Here is a 25,151-nt window from a genome sequence, read left to right as displayed (position 1 = left end):
TAGGGACATTCGGAGAGAAATTGGAGGCCAGCGAGAAAGATCGGGAGGGAGAGAGAGCTCACAAGGGAGAGGGAAGCTCCGGGAGACGACGAGGAGGCCGCATTTTGGCCGGCGGCCGGAGCTCAAAATTTTGAAATTGGGGAACTTCGGAGAGAAATTGGAGGTCGGCGAGATAGATCGGGAGGGAGAGAGAGCTCGCAAGGGAGAGGAAAGCTTCGGGTTCGAAGATTGGAGCTCACCGTCCGCCGGAGCTCCAAAAATGGAGCTCGCCGGAGATGGCCGCCGCCGGCCATGGGGATGGGGGGCGCCGGCGGGGGGAGAGAGGAGGAAGGGAGAGGGAGGAGAATTGGCTACCTGCTGGGCTCACCGGCGGCCATGGCCGATTTAGGCAAGGCTCCGCCGTCGCCTGAGAAGAAGGGGCCGCAGCTGGTCCGTTAGGATGCGCAGCGCGACCAGCTGCGGCTCTGCCCCGCGTACTTAAACCGCGACGATCATCAGTGGCGGTTGGGACTTGGGCGACCGTTACTGATATATACCACACATCAGTGGCGGGCACGTTAGGGCGACCGTTACTGATGTGTGGTTCATCTGTAACGGTCGTCTCTTAATCGACCGCCACTGATGTCTCTCGCAAGGAATGATGGTACATCAGTGGCGGTTGTCTCGTGCGACCGTCACTGATGTATGGCTGGCCTGGGACGGACAGACCCCGCTCTGTTCATCAGTAACGGTCGTGCTGGACCCGTTACTGATGTGCCGTAAGAAATAGACCGTTTTGTAACAGTGCTCTGCATGCTGGATGCAAGAGCCACGTTGGATATATTGTTGCGGCTGCCTTCTCGTTGGAAGGGGCGCGTTGCTCGTCAGTGACTTGTCGTCTCGGGTTCATCCGTACGTGGACGTGACCCTGTTGATCGGGAAATTTAATTATGGAGCGCAGACTAGCATGTTCTTATTTTGACCAATCAAAAGCTACTGTACCTTTTTGCCTGAATCAAAAACCCCAAAAGGGCAGAGTTGCCGAGGAAAGAAAAAGGACGCGGGAGGTGACCGCGACTGGCAGGACTCGCTGAATCCAGTACTTTTGATACGGCGATTCACGGAACATGAATCACAATCACAAATGGATCCGAATAATCTAGATGCGATGCTCCTATCACACCGGTATTTGGAGACAGACAACCAAACAAACGTCTGGTATCCCAGATGCGAGCCAGGTACGTGCAGGACCGAACATGACCAAAAAGAGAATCCGTTCAGGTCCGTGCAGAGTGCAAAGGCTTGAGGAAGAAAAAGCGAGCTGGAGCAGCATCCTCATTCTCTGAAGCCGCTTTGCCTTCCTATGTTCCTCGTGCACGTCGGAGCAATCTATGGAAGGCAACCCGGCAGATAATCCTGACGGTAGCTGTAGCACGGCCGGCTGACGGGGATAGCTGACGGTAACATGTGCAAGTGCTGAGCATGCAGCGATCTGCTAAAAAATTGGAGACAGTGATGTATAGGCCACTTTTTCTTTTTTGCGGGTAATGTACACATAGGCCACTTGGACTCTTGGAGGGGAAGTGACGTGGTTATGACTAATCACGTACTCAACTCGAAAATACCCATCATGGCCCACTACAGGATCCATAAGAAGGACGACTACAACTCCTGAAGTCAACATGCCAATCTCAACGACTCGATATAAGAAAGTTTTAAATATAGCATACCTTACATTGTAATGGGTTTGGACTCTTCCTGAGATCTAGACTTCTCCATATATAAAGGACTAGGAGGGAGGAGCCAACGCAGATCGAACACCGCATACACCCATCCTCGCCAGATCAACTTTGCGCACCTTAGCCTCCGCGGCTTCATTGTAATCCCATCGTCAATATCAAGCTCAGACAAGCAGAACGTAGGGGTATTACCTTCTAAGGGCCCAGAACCTGGGTAAATCGTGTCCCTTGTGTCCTTGTTAGCCGACGGAGTCGCCGATACGCACGCTACGTGTCTTCTCCCTGATCTAAAGCTCATCAAGATGGCCATTGTCGAAGGTAACCCCTCGTCATTGGCGCCGACCGTGGGGAAGACGTGTGTCGGATCTACGACTCCAGCGGCCTCATCTTCATCGGGCGGATCATCGACTCAGGCGGAGTCGATGACTCTCGGCTCCTTCCACTTCACCGCTCATTCACCGGCTAGACGCGCGGCCTTCGACTCGCTGCAATTTGGCGTTGACCTCACGTTCGGAGATTACCACATACGGGCCGACGAGACCGGAATCCTGCAATTCCCAGATCTCATCGCGCCCCCACTTGAGGAACCTTGACTCTTCGCTGCGGTCAGATCGCTCTCGACATCCGACATCTCACGCCCCAGCAGCGTCAGGAGGTCGGACCCCGATCTGTTCTCTACCGGTTCGGAACAATCTTTTCCAGCAGAAAGCCTCGTCCCTAGCGACGCTGGCGACTGCTCTGATCAAGAAAGTTGCCACGATGGCAACGACTTGGAGGTTCAGAGCAACATTGTTCAGGTCTTCATGACGACCGCCACTGATCCTCAGACGACACAGAACAACTGCACTCCAGAGGAGACGGCTCGCGTCTGGGAATCCATCAACTCTGGAGTGGCCATAACCAACCCTACCGCCGCAGAGTTGCAACTTTTCAACAGTTGTCTCCTCCAGCCCCGTGGGGATCTGGTTAAAGAAAAACAGGACCTCGACCTGGCGAGGAGGCAGCACGAAGAACGAGCACGACGAACGACTCGAGAGGACTCGCTCAGCGAGTCATCTCGCGACTCGTCCCCTCGCAGGTGAACTCACCGCAGGAACCGACTCAATAGGGTGCCAACCGGCGACCGAAGCACTCGGAACCTTGAGTCGAGTTTCCTATTGGTCGACGATCGAGGTGATATGATCCCCGAAACCCCGCAAGCTTCCATCCTCGCGGCCGGTACCTACCTTCGGACGATCCAACCGCCGGAGGGAGACCCGCGGTCTGATGTCCACAGGCAGATCTTGGCGAGCTTGAACAAGACGGGAGCCTCCTGCATCAGCCAGGAGCCTCGCGACCGAAGAACAGGCAGATCTTGCGCAAAACACCAACTCTATGACTTTTTTGCGGATTTCACCACATATTGGGGTAATGCGTTGCACATAAGTCGTAAAAGAGATTTAGCCTAGTTAACCACGTTTCTGATGCGTGGGTCCCACATGTCATATCCCACGTGGACAAGGCCTTTGCCACGCTGGACCGGGTCAGGTCCGGAGCGGAGCGGTTAAGGAGAACGGGGAGGCCCGATTTTGTGCAGCCAGACCACACTCGTGTTCTTCCCCCTCTCCATCCCATCGAACAGAGCAGCACGAGGAGGCCTCGGCGGCCGGTGGAGCGGCGGCGGGATTGTCGCCGATGATGGACCCGGGAGAAGGCTCCTCCACCGGTGTCAGGTAAATCTCGCCCCTACCCTTTCTGAATCCGTTCCCTTTCTTCCTCGGAGCTGGCGGCTAGGGCGAGCCGCCTAGACCCTAGTTTTTTAGGTCTCCGAAATTGCAATCGATCGACGTGTATTTTGTTGAAACCTGAAATTGGGGGCGTGTTTATGCTACTACTCGAATGCTTTGCTCGATTTTGGCATCTGTTAAGGACCGGGTCCATTGGTGTTGGGGAAAATCGAAGTTTTAGGATCTGTGCTAGCAGTTTGGTATATTTTTGGTCTATTTTGGGGTCATTTTGGTAATACATTTCAGATTTTGGGTGCTAAATAGGGTCGCATTTGTTTCTCTTATTTTCGCAGAAAGTGTAGCAGTTCACAGTACAGTATGGAGTGGCCATCTGATTCATTCTTCGAGAAGCCAAGGCCCGTTCATGTAGATTGGCCAATGAACAGTCAGTTTGATTTGAATTTGGATTTGCCTATGGAAAGCCAGCTTGACCTCGACAGGGACTACAATTTCCATGGCTCAGAATTTGAAGCATTTGATCTGAATGAGGACATTGGATGTGATGATTATTTTAGTGATGATTCAGAGTGTGCAGATGTCAACGTTGATGGTCTCATTGAACTAGAGCCTGAGATCTTCCCTGCAAGTGATGATGGTTCTGAAGATGGAGTGGAAAATGTGCATGAAGTGAGCAAGGCAGAGGGCAGCAAGAGGGGCAGAATCTAAGGCGAATGCAACTAAGGCTCGAGAGTTGAAGAAAAAGATTGCTGGAGGCACAAAGGAAGATGCATTTGTGGTTAGTGATAGCTGCAGTGATGAACTGAAAGGGATCACTGATTCAAGTGATGATGATGGTTTTGAGCTGATATCTAGTAGATGTGTTTTTAAGAGGAAGAGCCGAGCAAAGCCACTGAAGAACAGGGTGTATTATGATGAGAACAAGAAGAATGCACATGAGCAGCTAGAGATGGACATGTGCTTTCTTCATTTGAGACAAGTTAGAAAGGCACTGGAAGAGTATCACATAGCATGCAGCAGAAAGTTCACATATTTGAAGAATAACCAAGACAGTGTCATTGTTTGTTGCAGCTATTATTAAAAAAAAAGGCAACCTAATTAGGAATTCCCTCTTCATCGAATCTGCTACAGTACACACAGTCACAAATTAAGCCACGATATGGTATGCTTCACTTGAAATAAAGGTGACTAGAGTTCTAGTTTTAGCTGATACCCACGTTAAGTAAAACTGATGGTCCAGTTTCAGATCGAAAAGGAAATCCAGGCGAAAAGGATCAGATCACGAAAGAAAAAGGGAAAGCAGACGGAGAAACCGTTGTTTGTTTGGGGTTCGCTCATATCATCGCACGGAGTGACGGAACTGCGTATCAAACCTGAAACCTCCACCGGCCGTCCTCTCATAGAAAAACCCCTCTACCGTCCTTTTGTACAAAAGGCAAAAACTTTCTCCACTGTTGAATTTTTTTTTCTCCCCAGTTGAAATTGGCGCAGTTTTCTTGCTGAGAGAAGTTGGAATTGCCGTACAGTGGTGTGTCGTTTTTGGCCGGCGTGAACGGTATCTATCAAATCACCGAGAGGCAGTACGTTGGATGGATTTTTTTTCTTCCGAAAAGGGGTACATCTTCCGGTCTTTGCATTAAATCTCAGTTATTACAGTCCAGAACGACAACAAGATAGGATTAAAAACAATTTAGCATATCTCCATGGTGTCACCTCAGGTTTGATGGTAGCAATGCCACCACACCGGACTCCGCTGCATTGCCAGAAGCATGTTAATTGTGGCTCTGCCTCTGAGATTGAGGACCTCCGCATGGATGCATCAGAACCTGGGCCAAACCGCACTGCGTCCGCATTAACTCCAAACTTGTCAGGTCAACTCAGCGCGAATACCGCGCCCATACGGGGAAGGCTACTAAAAGGAATCGGCCGTACAAACTGTTGGATTGGAAAATTGGATGGTTTGGATTCCAGGATGCTTGGGTAATGGGACCTAAAATATTTTCGCTCTTTTCCCACCTCCTTTTCTATCTCTTTACGTTTAGACATGTTCGACAAGTGGAGGAGGAGATCACCTTGATTAAGATTGATGAGGCTAGAGGGCACCAGCCGTCAGTGGCGCTCATCTGTTGCCAGAGCCGATTTCGTCGGTTGGAGAATCAAAAGAAGGGAAGATGTGTGGCGGCAGTCAGAGATGTCGTTGGAACTAATCTTGTTATTAGTGTTGTTTAGATATGCATCATGTTTATTTGTGTTAGCATGGCATTGTTGTAGCAGAGTCATAGTTGTAGTCGACCAAGTTCTAGTTAGCTGTACGCATAAAAATGGCAGGGGCATGATCGGCAGAGAGCACAACACTAAGCGACACAGAGAGAATGCAGTACAAATGGCCAGACTGCAGCCACTAGTTGAGTACTTGCATGCACTAGAATTAGATAAGGAGTCAGTGTTAGCCAGCAGCTTCATGCATAGCGTTTGACCGGTGCGTGTGTATGTGTGTGTTTTCTCAATAAGGCACGAGTTTGTGCGGTGCCGCAAAGCCTCGGCGTGTTCATTGTGTTCTTGTGTGCTAATCCCCTGGGCGCAAAGCTAACAAGAGAGTCCACGTATGCTTGACAAAAGATGGGCGCGCGGCTGCCACTCGTTGCTGGCCGTAGGATGGTATCGTGGGGTGGGCAGCAAAAACGTGGGGAAGATGGAGCCTGAGAACATGGCAGGCGACACTTGTCACGTATGGCCATATTAATGGGCAGATGGATATGGCGATCCATGCATCACACCATTCCAGTAGGATGTCATGGACCTGGGCGTGGCGGCTGTCGCTGGCTCGTTGCTATTCGTGCGCTAGTCGGCTACTATTGTCGTTGCCGGTTGTGGCTGCATTTCACGTCACCGCGGCGGTGTCTTCGATCCTATCCCTAGTTCAGCACACGGGTTACGTTCCTCCATTTCTCTGGATCGTTTCATGATATTCTGCTCATGCTGATGATTTGGCCATTTGGGTACGTCAGTATTAGCAGTGCACATGCGGCTCTGTGACGCAGAGATGACCCTGGCGTGCCGCTCCGTGACGCAGAGCCGCAGAGATGACCCTGGGCGTGACTTGTATACAACTAAAAATATTTGACGGATCAAGGGACGCCTTTTTGACGGAGTTGAAGCTTATCTGTTCAGGTTTAAGATTTTGACTTCCAAAAGAAAAACCGCAAAAAGGACGTACAGGGATTAATCCCAAGGAAAGAATTAGATAAGATGACGGCATTTGATAGCGATTGGCGATTGACGGGTCGGGACTCGGGAGTGCTGGAACATCGATCAGAACTCAGAGGTGCATCCGGAGAACCTGGACTACTAATTAAGCATACGTCAAGCTAGACTTTGGACTCCGGTTCAACGCAGAGCAGATATATATACATGCCACTTGGGATAGACCACCTCCCAATGCCACTTGGGAAAGACAATGCATTGGGTATAGCCCTCATTTCAGACATGTTACCTGGTTGAAAATTCAATGAAAATGTGAGCAGTGCCGGTCAAATGAGAAGGCACACATTCCTCAAAAAATAAAATAAAACGAGAAGGCACTACACAACTTTCTCCACGGTTGGAATTGGTCATGGGGGTGTCGTTATTCGGTTAATCAAATGATACGTACGTTGGATGGACGGAATCTAATTTAGCACTGAAGTAAATCTGCCATGACCGGTCTTGGAGGAGCGCGCAGCCGGAGCCTAAAACTGTTTGAGCATTGATCGGCCCCAACGAGACAACTAATGTTTTTACTGATTTGCCTGTGGGGCTGTGGCCACCACATGATGGATTGATGCCACGTTCCATGGAGTGGTGATCAAAATCAGTCTAAATTCTTACTCCCTCTGATCATAAAAATGTTGTCCACTTAGTACAAAATTAATATTTAGTATAAAATGGATGACACATTTTTTATGAATCGGAAGTAGTAACTATGAATATCCTCTCATAAGTACAGGAATCCAACCTCTTAAATTAAGGAGGCATGTCTGACAGGCTGACAGCGATATGGAGTAAATAGTATCCTGATTGTTCTTGTTTAATTCCGGGCGCACGAGAAATAAAGGTAAGGAGACTTTCGGCTTTAGCCGCTAGCCATGTCAAGAAAACGGATGGTCAGAGTTCCCGAGTTGCAACTTGCAAGGAGAAGAAAATCCAGGCGAAAAAGGGAACGGCACGAAAGGAAAAGGAAAAAGCGTGAACCCAGGTGAGTACGTGACGCTGCGCCGCTGCGGTGTGGAGCCAGTGGACGAAATGGAATGAAAATCCAATTTTTGATAAGATTTTATTTGGTTGAATTTGAATTCATTGTTTAAAAATCATGTTTGTTCTACCACATGGATTTGTAGAGTGAGAGACAATTTCAAAAAAATGATGACTTTTGGAGAGGAATTGGAATTAGTTATAGTACAATTTCATAGAATTTGAGATTGAATTTCCGTGACCAATTCCGTGCCAACCAAACAAGTTCGTTTATGTAATTCGAAATGAATTCCTAAATTCTAAGCTCAAATGATGGGTACCAAACAAGCTGTTAGAGGTTCTTGGCCTCCAGACAACCAAGTTCGACGTGACAACCCATGGAGTTGAGATCGAAAGCAACCTCGTAAGGAATTTTACCTTGTTTTGGAAACTGTAAGGACAGGGTCGCAGCCTCTCAAATTAAGCAGTCATGTGTCTAACAACAGTACTTAAATATCCTGCATTTTATTCGGAGAGCACATGTATCGCTAGCCAAGAAATACTTGCTTCCTCTGTCCAACAAAAGATGTTTCAAGTTTGACCAAATTTGAATGCATATATACACTACGTCATGTCTAAATGCATCCAAATCTTGACAAAGTTGAACGGAGGAACTAGTACTAGAAATAGGATAATGACAAGTCTAGTTTAGATCCAAGAAAAGTTTGGATCCGCTATCTGACCATGTCCAGCAAACAGATGGTCCAATTTCAGAGCACGGAGAAGAAGGAAATCCAACGGAAAAGAGGGTGTTCAGGACTCGATTGTTGCCTTCTCGGTGCAGTGGGACCGTGGGAGGGACCGAGGGAGGCTCGCTTTACCTGTCACAGCGGTGCATTTCTGCGGCCGGTTCCGTTTTTTTAGGGGATCAGGCGAGCTCAGATGACTTGTCGTCTTTGGGCCCCCTGCATGACCCAAAGAAACTCGATGGATCACCATAGCCATCTTTTTGTCAGATTTGCACTTACTAGAAATGTGTTTTACCCACGACAAATGGCACCGAAATACTAAAGCAAACCCTCAGCAGTATTTCATGTTGCAAAGTGGTATGATATCACGGAAAAGAAGATGTCTTTAAGAGAATTCATTGTAATTCTTAATTATAAAAGTTACCTTGTAGTTTTTAAAGTCTATGATCCAAAACATTGTACCTGTAATGGTTCTCGCGTATGAATAAAACTGCAGATTATTTCTAAAAAAAACTAAAGCACAACGCATGTGAAAACTCAAATCACCACTCAGGTACTTGAAATGTGTTTTACCCACGGCAAAAAGTATTAAGACGTCAAAATACTAATGTATGTCTTCACATTCAAATTTCTAAGGTTGTCCCCACAGTTGCAGATTCCAGAATCAGTTGTGGCTGTCATATACGGCTGAAAGGTTGGAGTTGTCTAATGGGCTAGTTCTTTTCGGCTTCCTGGACCGGCAAAAATTCTCCGAGAAGTTGCCCTCCTCCAACTTCCTGAAGAAGCCGCCACCTAAATTTTATTAGGATACCAAACTAGTTTGGTCTAAAATATTTTTGAAAACCTAGCTATAAATCTAATATGCGGCTTCTCTAGAAAGTTAGGTAAGGACAGCTTCTACGAAAAGCCGGTCCAAAAAACCGAAAAGAACGTAGCCAATGTCTGTTTCGGCGGCTGATACGGTTGCAGCTGCAACGTGCTAAAATGACGTATGACATGAATGACCATATAGTTCTATAAATTGGGTATAAGTGTTGACCGTAACATTTTAGATGTAAGTAAATGGTTTAAGAGTTTTTTTTCTGCATATATCAATTTTTCACTCCATTAAACAATGTATACACATAACAATACAACAACTAGCACATTCATCCGCATGCATACAATTACTCACATCCAACAATGTTTATACACTAACCATGAGTACCAATTACTTGCTAATATCACCGATTTGAGTCAATTACAAAGAACATGAACAATTAAATACACAACTCTTCAGATGTTTCTTGCAAAGGCTGTAGAAAGAACTCAAAGAAAACAGGCCAATGAAATAAGTATACAACGTGTGGTTCCATGAATGAACACAACAGCTGGTACACAATGTGAAGACCATAATAACCAACTAGCGAGCATGATACTCCTTTGCAGGCTTAGTTACAGCCAATTCAATGTCACCAGCTTTGGTTGTTGTCGCCAAGGAAGAATTATCTCCGCCGTGGTAGTGTTATTGATTACTTGCATAGTTGCTATGCGATTGCCCAATATTACTGAGTTGTTACAGAAACATGTACGAACTAGATAGATAGCTCCAGCTGTGCCGAAAACTGACACCACCACACCTATCAGCGCTTTTAGAATTGTTGGCAACCCTTGACTACCAACAGAAACAGAAGCTGCCGCTTGTTCTGTAGTAGCATCATTCACACAAACATAGTCGCATAGGCTAGGCTGGACAATCCGGTAGACACCTTGGCTCACCAAGATGAAGCCATCTTGCTTGTTATCCTGGCCAAACGAAAAGATTGGGCCAAGAGGGCTGTCTGTGGAATCATCACAGGGAAGTGGTGTCTTCTCAGAACAGCTCAGTGGGATGGAAGCAGAGGTATATTTACCACTGCCATCAGTGTTAACCGTGCCAGTCCACATGGCAGATGAGTACATATCCGCAAATAGGTACCTGGTATATCCATTAGCCATTAGCAGACATATGCAAGATATAAAAAGCAGCACCAAAATAGTAAGTCAAATCATGCAAGACACTACAGTACCAACAGTACCTTCCATACAAGCAAGGGTCGGCAGACCCACGGTACACATGCCCACCAACTATCGCTGCAGATTCGGTGGTAGAAGGGACCTTATAGCCCATTATTGGGAAGATGATGCCATTTGTTGGTTTGGTTCCTTGAGAAGCCCACGGTGGATAGTGAACGTCCTGGTCCTTATATGCACCACTCCACCCGTAGTTTCCACCCTTGGATATCAAATCTACCACTTTGTATTGTTCCTATATATGCAACGCAACAGACTTAGGCAAACACTTATGAATACACAATACAGTAAAAAGAGCCCAATCTTGGAAATTGACTTCATTTCTAAGAAACTTCTGGCATTGAAATGGTGTACCTGGCCATCGTCTGCACAGTACAAGTGGAAAGGCCTCAGGGAGTCAAAGCTGCACCTCCATGGGTTTTCAAGACCCAAGGCCCAAATTTCTGGCTGTAAGTTGCTGTCGCCAGTATGGGGATTGTCTTTTGGAATGGTATAATTACCCCATAAGCTTTTGTTAGAGACCTCATTCATCTCTGCAAAGCTCAAAGGAGGCAAAAGAGTTCAGGATTAGTTATCTCTTAGAAAGTAAGAAAGTGTTTACCCATTATCGCGTTTCTGCGAAAGAAAGACCTATTTTTCAGATCTTCCCCAGAAAATACGTAAGTGTTGCAATAAGCGTATCTATATGATTCTAATTGTTCTATAGTCTAGAGTGTAATATAATTTCTGTAACGAGAAATGGTTGTACAGCCAAGTGGAACCTGTCTTCCCATAGACAAAAATTCAGCATCTGGTAGTCGTCAGCTTTGCAAACAATTAGTTTCTGCAAATTCCTGTGATCATACTGCCTCACTACTGTTGAAGAGAATATAAGCCTAATTTTCTAACTCATTGTCGATATTCCTGGCACACTACTATTGGAAATTCTATCAAGTTTGAAGGTATTTCAAGAATGACATTTTGCTTTATAAAAATAAAACATACTTTGGTGCTAACTTTTTTTGCCAACAGTTAGTGGTATAATCTTAAAAAGTACACATATGGCCTTACAGAATACAACAAAAACTGTTCTGCTGCAAGTATTCTATGCTTCAAAAGAATTCTTAAGTTCACGGGCCTGATTTACAGCTACGCACTGCTACAGTACTAATGGTATTGCTGTATAATACAACTAATATATTAATCAACGATAACCACTCCCTTCGTTCCTAAATTCTTTTCGTTGTTTTAGTTCAAATTTAAACTAAAATCACGACAAGAATTTAGGAACGGTGGGAGTTCAATTTTTATAGAGTACTTCTATTCTCAGAGAAGTGAAAAGCACAAATTCTTTAGTACAGTGACCAGATTTGCAACCAGCCCCTCAAGTACTAATAATATTGCTCTATAGTACACACAGAACTTTTTAAAATGCATAGGAGGACTAAGACACTGTTCTATGGTACCAATGCAAATATCATGGAGGATAATTACACAATTAGTAGTTGGAAACATCTAGAGCTATTTTGCCAACTTGGAAAAGATATAGTATTCCTATTTATTTTTAACCAAATAATCATTAAACTGGAAAACAGAAGAAAAATTATGGACATGTAAACACAAAAGCATACCAAAACAGGTGATAAAATGAACATAAGTAAAATTTATAAACAAGTTTTTGAATTACCTGGAAGTTCATCAATGTCAAGCCTCAAGACTTTTCCTAAAAGAGATTTTCCATTCTGGGAGAAGTTGAAGGGGTCACCCCTAATTCCACCATGTCCAGTAAAAAAGTACAGGTACCCATCAGTAGGTCCAAAAAGGAGCTGACCGGCATGGTTAGATACGTATGGCAACCCCATTGAGAAGACCCTTCTGACTTCCGATGGATCGGCATATGTTGCCTAAAATGAAGGATAGAAATACAATGGTCGGCCATGAATGAGGATAGAAAGGACTGTAAAGAAGAGCATACACACATCTATATATACCTCGGAAAAGCTTGATGATGAACCTTTTGCTGAATACTCTGAGATAAGTAGTTGGTACCGGCAAGGGACGACACCATTATCAGGGCGGAGCTTTGAAGGGTCACACCCCACTTCACGATCACACGAACACCTACCAGCACAGTTGGATGACTGAGTTCCATCACAAATGTATGAAACAAAGAAGCGTCCATTGTTTACAAAATCGGGATGAAATGCCACACCCACGAGTCCAAGCTCTGAACTGAGGTGACCTTCAGTTGCAAGATCAAGAAATGGGATTGTCTCATCAAGTTGTAGGCTGTCTCTCGTTCCTTGTTCAGGAACTGTGGCCAACCATATCTTCCCATCCTGTCTGCAGAAGAAGGCTTTGCTAGACCCATCGGGGTGAGCAACCATGTTAAGATAGGTTCCATTACTGATCTTCTCAAGGCAGATCCCATTAGGAGCTGGTGAAGAATTCCTCCTAGTGTTAAATGAGACCCCATGCCCATTGAAGCATACTAACTGATTCTTTGGTGTATCGGAAAGAGACCCACAAAAGTCTTTTTCTGATTGCCAAAAATCAGTAAGCATGGAAGATGAACCAATAAGCCCAACCTTTCTCCATGCGAAAGGCCGGAAAGGAGAGTTCGACATTGCTGTGCTTTTGCAATATTTCCAAACTTGCCCACAATAGTCCCCATTATTGTGGGTGGGGTGCTTATGTTGAGAGGAATCTTGTGCTGAGAAAGAACTGCACAGGAGAGGAACTGTACGCCGCATAGATCCAATGTCAAACAGATCAGCCGAGAAGAGATTGCACTTCTGAAATTATGGAGAACAAATTGTATAAGCGTGCAATGATATTTTATATCCATAGTACTCAGTATAATTCTTGAATTTTTTCATGACATCATAATAACAATAGTTATGTAGGTCCCTCTTTGAAAAAAAAAAACTAGTTCACTAGAATACTTCAATCTGAAAATTTTCAGATGTGGTTCCAGCCATCCAGTTTACAGAAGTTTAGACTTACAAGCCTGAGTCAATTTTGGGGTCTCTCAATTTGTAAACATAAAAAAATGCCAATTCAAGTATGAGTCGGTCTTTGAATTTTTTACTCTCTTTTGGAAAAAAAAGTCATGTTCATGATTGATTTGTTGACCCTTTTTAGTACTCAATAACAGGGAAAAAAAATAGTACTCAATAATAGGTGGAAAACAAATACTCCGTAGTACTGAGTAACAGGGGCAAAAAAAATAGTACTCCATAATTTGGAATGAAATTTCATTTCAGCAACTTTTGGACAGATATTTGGTACTGAAAACAAAGATGTAGACCTATCAACTTGTAGAGATTGGATGGCTTCAACCACCTAAACTGATACTTGTACCACCTATTCGGTGAAATCCAGTCCTGTAACAGGGAAAGAAAGAGATTCTACCTCGCCCTCGACCGCGCAGCCGCATCCCGACGCCTTATTGAACTCTAAGCTTGTTCTATTGGTTGTTTCACTTGCTCCAGCTCCTAGCAAGATGTCGATGAAAGGGCAGAGCCGCGGCGCTCGCCCTCAGGAGCTCAGCGCTGTTGCGATGAGCCCCCTGAACATCAACGAGCTCCTGCCTGCCGATGACGTCCACCCAGATGACGCCGACGACGGCAGGAGCGACATCCAGCCCTTCGAGGACGCGCTACTCCTCTCTGCGTAGGTCGTGGAACGCGGGAGGGAGAGAGGGCAGGGCGCCGGGGGGGGGGGGGAGGCCGCGATTGGGACACATGCAAGGCCGCAGGAGACACGAGCGGCGGCATCTGGGCTTGAGGCAGGGAGGAGATGAATCGGAATGCCGGAGGCCCGGAGGCGAAAGAAAGGACCGAACCGGAGCGTGGAACTGGCTGACATATCCTCACAAATCACAAGTGGCGCGCGTCTGCCAAGTGCCAACTGGCCTTCAACAATCAAGAACCACCTCTCCCTGGAAAATTTATTTGATTCAATCCGGAGTGGGTCGTACGTACCGAGCAGAGGATGGACTTGACGAGACGGGCGCACTCGCCGTCGGCCGGTTTCACATCCATGGCGTCGAACTGCGCCTGGAGCGCCGCGTCGGCAGCGGCGTCGCAGCAGCTGCTGCTGCCCCCGGCATCATTTCGGCAGAACTTGAGCGTGACATTTAGCACCACGGGTGCCCCTGGTTAATTATCAACAGAGATATATTCAACATGCACCTACGCGGGTTATTGCACATGATTAAACGGACGGAATTGAATAGAGAACCTAAATAAGCGCAAACACGACAACGGAGGAAGTAGAAACGAATGAGCAGCAAGGATTCAGAGATGGAGAGGCTCACTCATATCCGTGCACAGCGGCAAGGATCGGGCAGGCAGCTGAAGCGAGCTGGAGTAGACGAGGAGCAAAGAAAGAAAGATGGTCATCCTCGCGGAACTCCCCATCGCCATTGTCAACTCTCTCAAGGTGCTTGCTTTCTTGTCATATTTATAGGCCGAAAGCTGATAAATCTTATGCGACCCATGGAACAACGACCGAGTGCATGGACCCATATCTAACCCGTTCAATCTAACCCAGCGGAGAGAGATCAAGTTAGATGCATCGGGATTCACGGCGGCGAGAAGATCGTGCGTTTCCAAAACAGGTCCATCGCTGGGTCGTTCCACGGAGGGTCGCATAGGATTTTTTACCTGGCAGCACCCACCAGCAAAAGTCAGCATGCAGGGATTTGGTAGCATGGGAATCATCGCAGAAGACGGATGCTTGGTATGACCTCAGCTGACCGCCACCGACTCTCGAAGATCGATCTACACGCGGTGAACCGGTATATGTACCATACAAGTCGTGGAAAAAAAAATCCTGAATGTTTTATGAATACATCGATTGATGGATACTGTATAAACATGAACACGCTTACACGCCACGACATTTCAAATACCACTCGGGAACAATGATAAATCTACTATGTTCAGAAACAGATTGGACAATAATGTTAAGGCACAATGAATCCACTATAATTAGTTGACCTGATTTGTCTGTCTTTCTTTTTTTGACTATTTGGTACACCGGGTGCAGCATGGACACGCTGATCACTACAGTCGTCCAAACCGCGGTTGCTCAAGCCGTTGGAGGGGACCACCCAGCTAGGGTGGCGTTGATCTTCAGCCAAGCCAAGTAATGTAATGTTGCAGTGGAAAATTCATACACGATGGGCTCATTTGCTCGTCATGGCCCGGCTCGAGTGCTGAATCGACCACCCCGTCAGCACGGGCTTGCGAGCGCTGTCGCTGGCCGTAGGATGCGAAGTTCATCCATCGTAGGGTTGGCATAGCCGCGTGGGTTTCACGGCGCTGTGGGCAGGTGTGCAGGGTACGTGTGTAGTTGTCTGCGCAGCGCGTGTGGCGCAGGCCACGTTGCCACGTGTCTCATTCATTGTAAAAATCTCAAATAGTCAAAAAATCTTCCAAATAGAATAGAGAATCTATTTACTATTAATAATGCAAACACAAGAACAGTAAGGCCTTGTTTAGAACTAAGGTCTTGTTTGGTGTTATCGTATTTCTTTAATCACTCGTGTTTGGATATTTTGAGGATTTGGGTGTTCATCCAAAACTATCAAAAACCCTTCCACCCCAAAACACTAGTTTCTTTTTAGAAATACTAGTACGAGAAGTGGTTTTAATTGCGATAAAAATGGGGTGTTTTGTGGAGAAAAACTAGGGATAATCTCCTCTAATCCCTCTATACCAAACAACTATTTTGGGGTTCATACCGTTTTCCAATTCGGAGTGCATAATATCGGAGTGCATAATATCTTAGAAAACACTACAAAAACACTAGTGCCAAACAATGCCTAAATGGCTTCGTAGCTAGAATTGGGTTGTCAGGGTTTGATTCGCCCTGTTTTCGTTCTATTAAGGGCTTGTTTGGTGTTAGTGTAATTTTTGTCACTAAAAAACACTAGTATGAAAAGTGTTTTAATTTGGTACAAAAATGGAGTGTTTTGTGGAGAAAAACTATGGATAATCCCTCTAAGCCCATCATACCAATCAATTATTGAGGGTTCCTAGTGGTTTCAATTTGAATTGGATAATACCCTAGAAAATATCCCGAAAACTCTAATACCAAACAAGGCCTTATTGTTCTTGTGTTTACATTAATAATAGATTTGTCTTGTTGCTGTTAATGGGGAAATCTTCGGTTACATTTGTTTCCTTCAAATGGCAACAAACTATTTAAAAAAAACATAAATGGCAACGAACATCACTACATTGACGAGCGATCAACAGAACAGAACGCGTGCCGAGAAGGGCGAAAGCCATTTGTTTCCACAAACAGCTAAATGAACGGCGCAGGATGGATGGAGTAGTTGTTATTTGGTTGAAAAACTGAAAGTAAAATTTTTAATTGATGGATCATTGATGGCACATAAATAAACAAATGGGTACAGTCCATTTTACACCTTAAATTTGGTGACCAAATCTGAAATAAATGATAGACTCTCAGTTGCTGAAATCAGCACACTATCCTTATAGTATTAATGTCATTCTCAACATTCGGTACTAAATCATGTTTGGGAGAGCGGGTATGCCCATGATATAGACAAATTTTGGGATTTTACATAAAAAAAGAAGAAGCTTCCTTCACCTCCCCGACTGACCATCGAGTTTCGCCAGCCCTTCCTTCGCCACAGGCGAGTCCCTTCGTCGCCATTGTTATTGTCTTCTATTCCGTTCGCCACCAACGTTGTCCTCTCGTGCTTGGTCGCCATGCCCTGAAAGGGGATTTTTGGTAAAAGTCAAGACATGAGACACATAAATGCCACGTCATCGGATCAAAGTGAGTTGAAAAATCCTAGTCAGCAACAAAACCGCTCTACATTGACCACATACATCAGCACGAAAACCGTATAATGAGATGATTTATCTAGTTTTGTGGATTTCAGGGTTAAATCAAACCAAATGCGGGTTCATGGGGTTATGTGGCCCATACATCTGAAGATGAAATATGAACTTCTTTCATTTTTCTCTAGGAAAGAGGGGTATTTTCCTCTTATGCAAAAAGGGTATTTTGAAAACGCGAATCATCGTACATCAAAAGTAGCATAAAGAAACCAATACAAATGCACTCGCAAGCATGTACTCACATACTCCCTCTCCGTACCATATTAAGTGACTCAAATTTGTCCAAATACGGATGTATCTACCTAAATGCGTCTAGAGATACATGCAACATTTCGTCATTTAATATGAGACGGAGGGACATAATCAAATCCAATATTGCAAAAGAGCAGCGACTAGACTATACCCTCCTTTACGCCACCGAGAAGATCTTCGTTGGCCGGCTAGGTATAGGATTCAGAAAAATCTTTTACCGCACGATGTCACCATATTAAGTGACTCAAATTTGTCCAAATACGGATGTATCTACCTAAATGCGTCTAGAGATACATGCAACATTTCGTCATTTAATATGAGACGGAGGGACATAATCAAATCCAATATTGCAAAAGAGCAGCGACTAGACTATACCCTCCTTTACGCCACCGAGAAGATCTTCGTTGGCCGGCTAGGTATAGGATTCAGAAAAATCTTTTACCGCACGATGTCACCATATCCACCATAATGCCGATGTCCAGATACCAAGCCGTAACTCTTGTAATCTTAACCACCACGCCCCAACGTAGATTCAAGGTCCTCACGCCCTCCTGTCGCCGAAACGGCAAGCGGAGAAGGAGAGGACCCGTGGCCTCATCACCGAGGATGTGCCTTTATAGGAGAGACTAGATCGTGACGGCGCACGTTGCCGCGCCCATCAGCTGCGACAATACAATGATAGGAAGACGATAAATATCCAAGAATGCCGCATCTTTGGTAATTTACGGAGACATCAGACATCGTTGTTATATTTGCACAAACTGAAAACTTGTTTTGAGTATGTTTCTTTTAGTTGTTTAGTACCTCAACTTTTAGGCATCAATTTTTCTCTGTGGTCAGTTGTTCTGTAGGACGAAAACCCATGAACAGACGGCCAGATTTCTCAACCAATAAACCAAAAATTCCAAGTCCACTTGACATTAGACAACCAAATAGCTATACATACTTGTGCTAAGAATGTAGTTTTTCGTCCATATATCATTCATCACATTACTGTGAAACTGAATAATTTCTTCACACACTGATAACGGACATTGAGTTTCAAAATAAAAAGGTGTCGATCTCATCATTGGTACATCACTCGCTTTTTACTAATGTATAAACACAAATAGAAAAGGAATAAAGCATCCAGACTATAGAAACATCTAGATAATTGCAATACTTCGGTTATTTAGGAAGGTCTGAAGGAGTACAATAATTCAAAGCAAGCAAGATAATTCTTGTCTCTTACAAAGCTCATTGTTATACGAACTGAAATGTCATTGTCAGGCCGTAAGCTCATGATATTTGCCAGAGCTTGGCTACAAAACAAAGACCATCTGCCGCTAGTGCTGCACCACCAGATGTTGCACATGAGCCCCCTACAGTTTTCATCTTTCTCTCCTTGCTCGTCAGTAACTTGAACCATGCATAGACCTAACTGTAAGGCAAACCAATATATATCGCATGCTCTACCATGTCCCTAACTTCAGATATTGTATCTCCGGTCAAAAAAAAATTAACCATGGAAAAAACTAAATTAACAAAAAATAAATATATAGCATAGTCAGCAGGAACAGGGTTTGAAACATTTACTTGCAATACGTGGCCAGATAGAGAGACATGGAAAACTATTAGGAAATGGATTAATGCCATGATCTTTTACTCTTTATTCAGTACACTTAGTTAATTATTAGTCAATGGTAACAATATCTATTAGGAAATGGATTAATGTTATAGATCGGAGATTATTTATTCAGTACATTTAGTTAATTTATTAGTCAATGATAACAGTACCTAAAACGTGCAAATCAGGAAATGGATTAATGCCATGATCTTTTATTCTTATGTTTGCAAGCATGGTTTCCTAGAACCTACATATTCACTGTATGATCAATGTGGTAGTCGTAAGGCACGGCATGGAGATAGTAGCTTGTGAGCTCATAAGGTACTACCAGTACTCTCAATGTCAAAACACTTCCTTAAAAATTGTGAAAGACAATCGCAAAACGTCACCACATAGATACAACATCTATTTATCATCACATAGTTGTAGTTGATCCAAAATGGACAACCAGCATTGGACTGACAGTCATAATGTTTCTGAAAAAGTGAAAGCATGCTTTTTACATATATGACCCAGTGCTCTGGACTTGCTATTAAGAAAAAAAATACAAAGATCTGGCTACCATTTAAGATACCAACATGGTCTTGTACATATATTTTGAAACTTGTTCTAGGAGGACACAATCCAGTGTATCAGTGCACCCTTATTATGGTTGAGAGGATATGTGTACAGTTCTGGGCAGGGTCAAAGTAAGTTGAGTGAATCACTGGCCTGTGGTGTCATCTATATTGCATCAGTGTCAATTTTTACAAATAAAATAACAGTCTTCACTAATACATTAACGTTTGCATATAGTTGCTGGTGTCAATTAACGACAGCGCTACAATGTTGGCAGACTCCAATGACACAAGTATTTGAAACTGCTGTGAAAACAATCTGGGAAATATTGTATTACCCAGGATTGTAGTAGATGTGAAAAAATACTTTCATGACAACATCACATAGACTACTATGACTTCAGACATGGTTATCAAGTGAAAGAAAAGGGGATACAATTTTTAGCAGAATCTTCAATTTCACCTATGGAGGAGAATGAAAAATCATGACCAAAATGAAAGCTAGCGTAAGTTCGAGTGAATGACATTATGAGTTATAAATCATTACTGAAGGTACAGTGCTGCATCCTCAAACACAAGGTTCTGAAAAGGAAAAAAGGTTCTGATTGACAAATGCATTCCATCCTGTGGTCAAGGCTGTGATAGATGGAAACACACCTATTAGATTAGAAACTTACCTTCCTCTGCTAGCTCTGCGGCCAATCTGATTATAACATGACAAGTATCATGCAATGCAGAGCTGGACAGCCAAGCAAGAAGAAAGGTTCCAGATCAGATATTTCGAGTAACTTCAAAGTAAACTTCTTAATATTGTCTCGTCACGCTCTGAACTGCTTGTGTCCACTATCATTTCTTTTCTCAGGCTTCCCCATCTTCACTAATTCATGGATGCTTTTTGTTATTTTTGTAGTATTACATCGTGATGCTACACGGAGAAGATTCAGTTTGTAGAGACAACATAATACCAATCTGCAAAACCAGGAACTTACAAACAAATTCAACAGCAGTAAGAAACTTCTTTGGGGTCCTGTAGCATTCTCCAAGAGCACGGGGAGACCGTTGTGTAGGGAACGGGCAGGGAAACGGTTGGAGACATGGTCGTGCTCCACCTGCCCCGACGCAATGGTTAGCAGTGGTTGGAGAGGACCACGACCAGGCTGCAAGGTGGTACCCTAGGTCGCCGCCGGTGACATCATCTTCCATGAATTCAGCACATCAAGGTTGATGCAGACCCTTCTTCTCTGGCGGCGAAAGAAGCCACCGCGGATTGGGATGGGCGCCGGTGAAGTGACGTCGCAAATTGAAGGAAGATATGAGAGGAAGTCAGGGGGGAATGGAGGCGGAGGCCGGAGGGGGAGATGAGGCGGCACGGCGGGCGTTGGGGAAGCCCAGAGAGGGGCCGCGACGAGGGGAAGGTGAGAAGGCAGCCTGGGAGATTTTTTTTTCCTTTTCTTGCTTCCTCTGCGTGGAGTTGTGGACGGAGGCATGGACAACTTGGTTGGTCGGCCCAGCTTGGTCCAGCCGGCCCGATCAGCCCCATTAACGTAAAGTCTTCGATTTTTCTTCGGGAGCAGCAGCTCCATAGGACAAAAGGCCAAACGGGCGGCCAGATTTCGTCCAAACGGTAGATCCGACGGCCGAAAATGCAGGTGGCCTGAGAGGGCTGGGATTGTGCCCAGTTTTACTGTACTAAATGAGAGAAGATGACGGTTACTATTTCCTGCTGCCCAACAGTTCACGAGGCCTATAATGTTTAGAGCTATGGGTAAATGTACATGAATTATCTTTCATTAATGACTCACATGTCAATATTATATCCAGAAAAAACGAGTACTTCCTTCGATCCATAAGTGTCTCAAATCTAATACTTTCTCCGTTCCATATTATGTGCAGAAATATTCACGTATCTAGATGTTTTTACTTTTTAGGTACTAATTCATTCATATTTGAACAAATTTGAGTCGGTTAATATGTGACGGTGGGAGTACAACTTTGTACTTAAGTTAATACAAAATCTAAGGCACTCGTACGGATCGGAGGGAGTATATATTAATGTTTACGTATCATTTCTCAATGTGGTTACCAGTCTATATTTTTTTGTCAACCCATATTAATATTTTTAATGCATGCTTACCAGGGATAGATATGCAAGAAATGTCTCTGCTGGCGCGTGCATCCAGTGCAACCTATGTTTAGATGATTCAAAAAAGATGCGAAGACCTTCAAACTCGTGGAAAACTCAGAAATCATTTCATCCCTGAAACTCCAGCTCCATGACATTATCTGTCCGTTCCACTTTGGTCCATCCAGTTGGACTTCGGCCCAAAGAAACCCAGAAACCATGGTCCTAAAAATGGAGCCACCGTCTAAACAACCGCCGGGGACCGAAAAGGTAACCTCTCTCCCGCTTCCTCCCCCTTCTTCCAATCATTCCCCCCTTCCCTGCGCGCGCGCGCGCGCCCGTCAGCCCGCCCGCCTCCTCTCCGCGCCGCGGATGCGCGCCATGGCCGACGCCGGCGAGCCCCCTCCCAACCTCTGCCCCCTCTGCGGGCACCCCACCAGCGCCACCTCAACCTCTGGCTCGGCGTCGCCCCCATCGGCGGCGGCCGCGGCCGCAAGGCAGCAGCCGCTGATGATGATGAGGAAGCCGCCGCCGGAGGCGCCCCCCGCCGTGGTGCGGGTGGAGATCGGGGACGAGGCGGCGGCGCTGCGGGAGGCGCTGGCGCGGCAGCAGGCGGCGCTCGGGGAGCTGCAGGCCGAGCTGGACGCCGAGCGCGGCGCCGCGGCGGGCGCCGCCAGCGAGGCCATGACCATGATCCTGCGCCTGCAGCGGGAGAAGGCCGAGGCCATGATGGAGGCGCGCCAGTTCCGGCGCTACGCCGAGGAGAAGATGTCCCACGACGCCGCCGAGCTCGCGTCCCTCGAGGAGGCTATCGCCAAGCGCGACGCCACCGCCGCCGCAACCGCGATGCGCGGCGTCCCGTCCCAGTCTCGCCTCGGGGGCGGCACCCCGCGGTGCGGCCTCTCGATCCCTTCCTCCCCGCGCGTCTCCTCCACGCCACGCCACGCTTCTTCCACGCCGTCTTCTTCCGTGGCTGCCGCTGCCGCCGCGGCAGCATCCGGCGGTTACTACCCGGCCCTGCGGTGCTTCAACGACATGCAGCAGCACCCGCCGACGGCGTCCGAGGCGGACGCCCTCGACGTGCAGACCCCGCGCGACCACCTTGCGCGCCTCTCCCACCGCGTCAACATGCTCGAGCGCCGCGCCGTGGCCGCGCCTCAACCGTCCATCACCACGCCCATCATCCGCGTCGCGCCGGGCTCCGCCTTCCAGCAGCGCAACCCTCGCGCCTTCTCCGACGCCGACAGCCTCGACTTGTGCGACGGGGAGTTCTTCCCGGACGACGTCGACTGCGGCGCCAGCGACCGGGTGTACACTGTCGACGCCATCCACGGCCGAGGCGGCGGCGTGGCCATGGCCGTGCCCGAGGGGTCCTACTGCGGCGGCACCCCGGTCGGGAGCGTCAGCGACTGCTGCGGCGGCGGCGCGCCGTGGGGTGAGGACGAGGAGATGCGCCGCCTCAGCGCGCGTCTCCGGGCGCTCGAGGCGGACCGGGAGAACATGCGGCAGGCCATCCTCTCCATGGGCGCCGAGAAGGCGCAGGTCGTGCTGCTCAAGGAGATCGCGCAGCAGCTCTGCAAGGACGGCCCGCCAACGTCGTCCCTGCCGACCGTCACCGTGGGGCAACATTACTACAAGGGGGCAGCGCCGGCGCCGGCCATGACCGTCACCGTGCCACGGCCGCAGCGACCCATGGTTATGCACAGGATGGAACTCAAGAGCCAGCCCAAGACGTCTCTCTTTGCCACTGTGGTCAAGGTAATCTCCTAAGTTCTTACGAATGCTCAGGATTTCTATATATCCAGCTGTTCAGTATATATGTTGATTGCCTTGGGGTAGGGGATTTCTATGTATGCATTAATTGCAGCTAATGAAAACATGAAGTATCTTCTGAATCTCAATAGTTCATCAGAGAGGCGATGAAGGTAGGAATTACACTTTTCAACACAATATGAGTCTAGCACACAAAATGTGCTACCCCAACTACTCCCTATCCATAAAAATTATCATCCACTTAATACAAAATTTGTACTAACATAGTACAAAATGGGTGACACTTTTTATGGATCGGAGGGAGTACGTGCTTAGCAAAATGCATACAAAATGTGCTAGATTATGTAGCTAAAAATCAACACAAAAATGCAAACTCGGCGTGATCTTCATTTGGAATTTGATGCTTTAGCTGTGTCCAACAATGCTGGTGAAGTTTGTTAAATGTGCTTGTAGCTGGTCTTGTTTAATACTCCGTATCCCACATATGCTGCCATTTGTTATCATGATGAACATATAGGATCCAGTCTTCTCTTACAGGTAAATATTCTCATATACTATTTGTTTACTGGTAGTGGTAACTCAACATACCATTTCTTTTTATCTGTTCAATTCGGTGATATTCCTGAACGTATGGAGTGCTGTTGCGTTGGTTCTATGATTTAAATACGTTCCTATTGAAACACATGCACATACGCTTTTTCTTTTTTTGCGGGAACACATGCACATAAGCTAGTGCCACTTGCTTCATCTTTTGAATATCATTGACTAATGGTATCATGTAATTTTTAATTAGAAAGTTGTGTTCCATTGTGTTGCTAACTCGCCTTTGAAAAGCTCTGTTTCCTTTGTGATTCGTGAAAACGGAACCTAATTAATTAGCTTGCTTTTCACCTTGCAGTGGGTTGCATCGATCGTCTGGTGGCGAAGGAAATCAGCCCGCATCAAGTGCGTTTAATCCTCCCTATCTCAGTACTTTCCGTGGCACATTGCCTTCATGGTTTACCGGTTGTTCTTCATCGATGTCATTGCAGGCACCCCATTGGCCAGTGCGGCAACAACGTCGGGCTGCTGCTGCTGCTCGACAAGTCCTTCAAGGCTGCAGGGAACGGACGTCAGAAACCTCCCAAGAGGGTTTAGATGCCACCCGTCGTGAGTATAATACGGCTGTCTTGTCTGAAAAAAGGTGGCTTCTCGCATTTGTTGTCTCAGCGCCGTTCTCCCGCTGATCATGTGGCAATGTAGCTTACAACTGGGAGCCATATTGTTGTTTTCTGTGTTGTTTTCACTGTCCCTGCGGTTCTTAATACGTGCTTTGATGTTCTTTTGGCTTTGCACCTTCAGTACGAAACTGATGCATTGTACAGAGTAGGTAACCAGTGGAGCATTGTAGTACATGGTATTCATCAAGAATGCACAAGAGTTAAAGGGCATTGCAGAATCTCCAGTTGGAAAAGAAAAGTGATAACTTCATAGTTGGCAATGCCTGCGACTCTTGATTCAATCTTTTGCTGTTTGGCAGCCCGTTT

General features: G+C 46.1%; 3 protein-coding genes across 6 annotated transcripts; 2 read left to right on the top strand and 1 right to left on the bottom strand.

Moving 5' to 3' along the window:
* The first annotated feature begins 3,289 nt into the window (after positions 1-3,289).
* On the top strand, positions 3,290-5,696 carry LOC100830653. Its single transcript, XM_003575461.3, has 2 exons — positions 3,290-3,430; positions 3,778-5,696. Exons 1-2 carry the CDS (start codon positions 3,393-3,395, stop codon positions 4,148-4,150), a joined length of 411 nt encoding a protein of 136 aa, XP_003575509.1. The 5' UTR covers positions 3,290-3,392; the 3' UTR covers positions 4,151-5,696.
* Positions 5,697-9,540: 3,844 nt separating this feature from the next.
* LOC100830347 (HIPL1 protein) lies at positions 9,541-14,909 on the bottom strand. Of its 4 annotated transcripts, none has more exons than XM_014902270.2 (7): positions 14,753-14,909; positions 14,418-14,590; positions 12,423-13,226; positions 12,119-12,335; positions 10,807-10,985; positions 10,458-10,687; positions 9,541-10,357 (listed from the first exon to the last, which is right to left on the bottom strand). In XM_014902270.2, exons 1-7 carry the CDS (start codon positions 14,859-14,861, stop codon positions 9,835-9,837), a joined length of 2,235 nt encoding a protein of 744 aa, XP_014757756.2. In that variant the 5' UTR covers positions 14,862-14,909; the 3' UTR covers positions 9,541-9,834. The 4 variants fall into 4 exon arrangements, with proteins under 4 accessions (XP_014757756.2, XP_024310522.1, XP_024310523.1 ...); XM_024454754.1 differs by having other exon boundaries at positions 14,677-14,876; XM_024454755.1 differs by having other exon boundaries at positions 14,418-14,627; positions 14,753-14,861.
* A 7,150-nt stretch (positions 14,910-22,059) lies between these two features.
* LOC100845523 (myosin-binding protein 7) lies at positions 22,060-25,055 on the top strand. Its single transcript, XM_003576154.4, has 3 exons — positions 22,060-23,610; positions 24,524-24,570; positions 24,657-25,055. Exons 1-3 carry the CDS (start codon positions 22,072-22,074, stop codon positions 24,760-24,762), a joined length of 1,692 nt encoding a protein of 563 aa, XP_003576202.2. The 5' UTR covers positions 22,060-22,071; the 3' UTR covers positions 24,763-25,055.
* The last annotated feature ends 96 nt before the right edge of the window (positions 25,056-25,151 follow it).

This window comes from Brachypodium distachyon, chromosome 4, assembly GCF_000005505.3.
Source record: "Brachypodium distachyon strain Bd21 chromosome 4, Brachypodium_distachyon_v3.0, whole genome shotgun sequence".
Classification (NCBI taxonomy): Eukaryota; Viridiplantae; Streptophyta; class Magnoliopsida; order Poales; family Poaceae; genus Brachypodium; species Brachypodium distachyon.
Note: the sequence above shows the minus strand (reverse complement) of the source record. Positions and strands in the feature narration are given on the sequence as shown.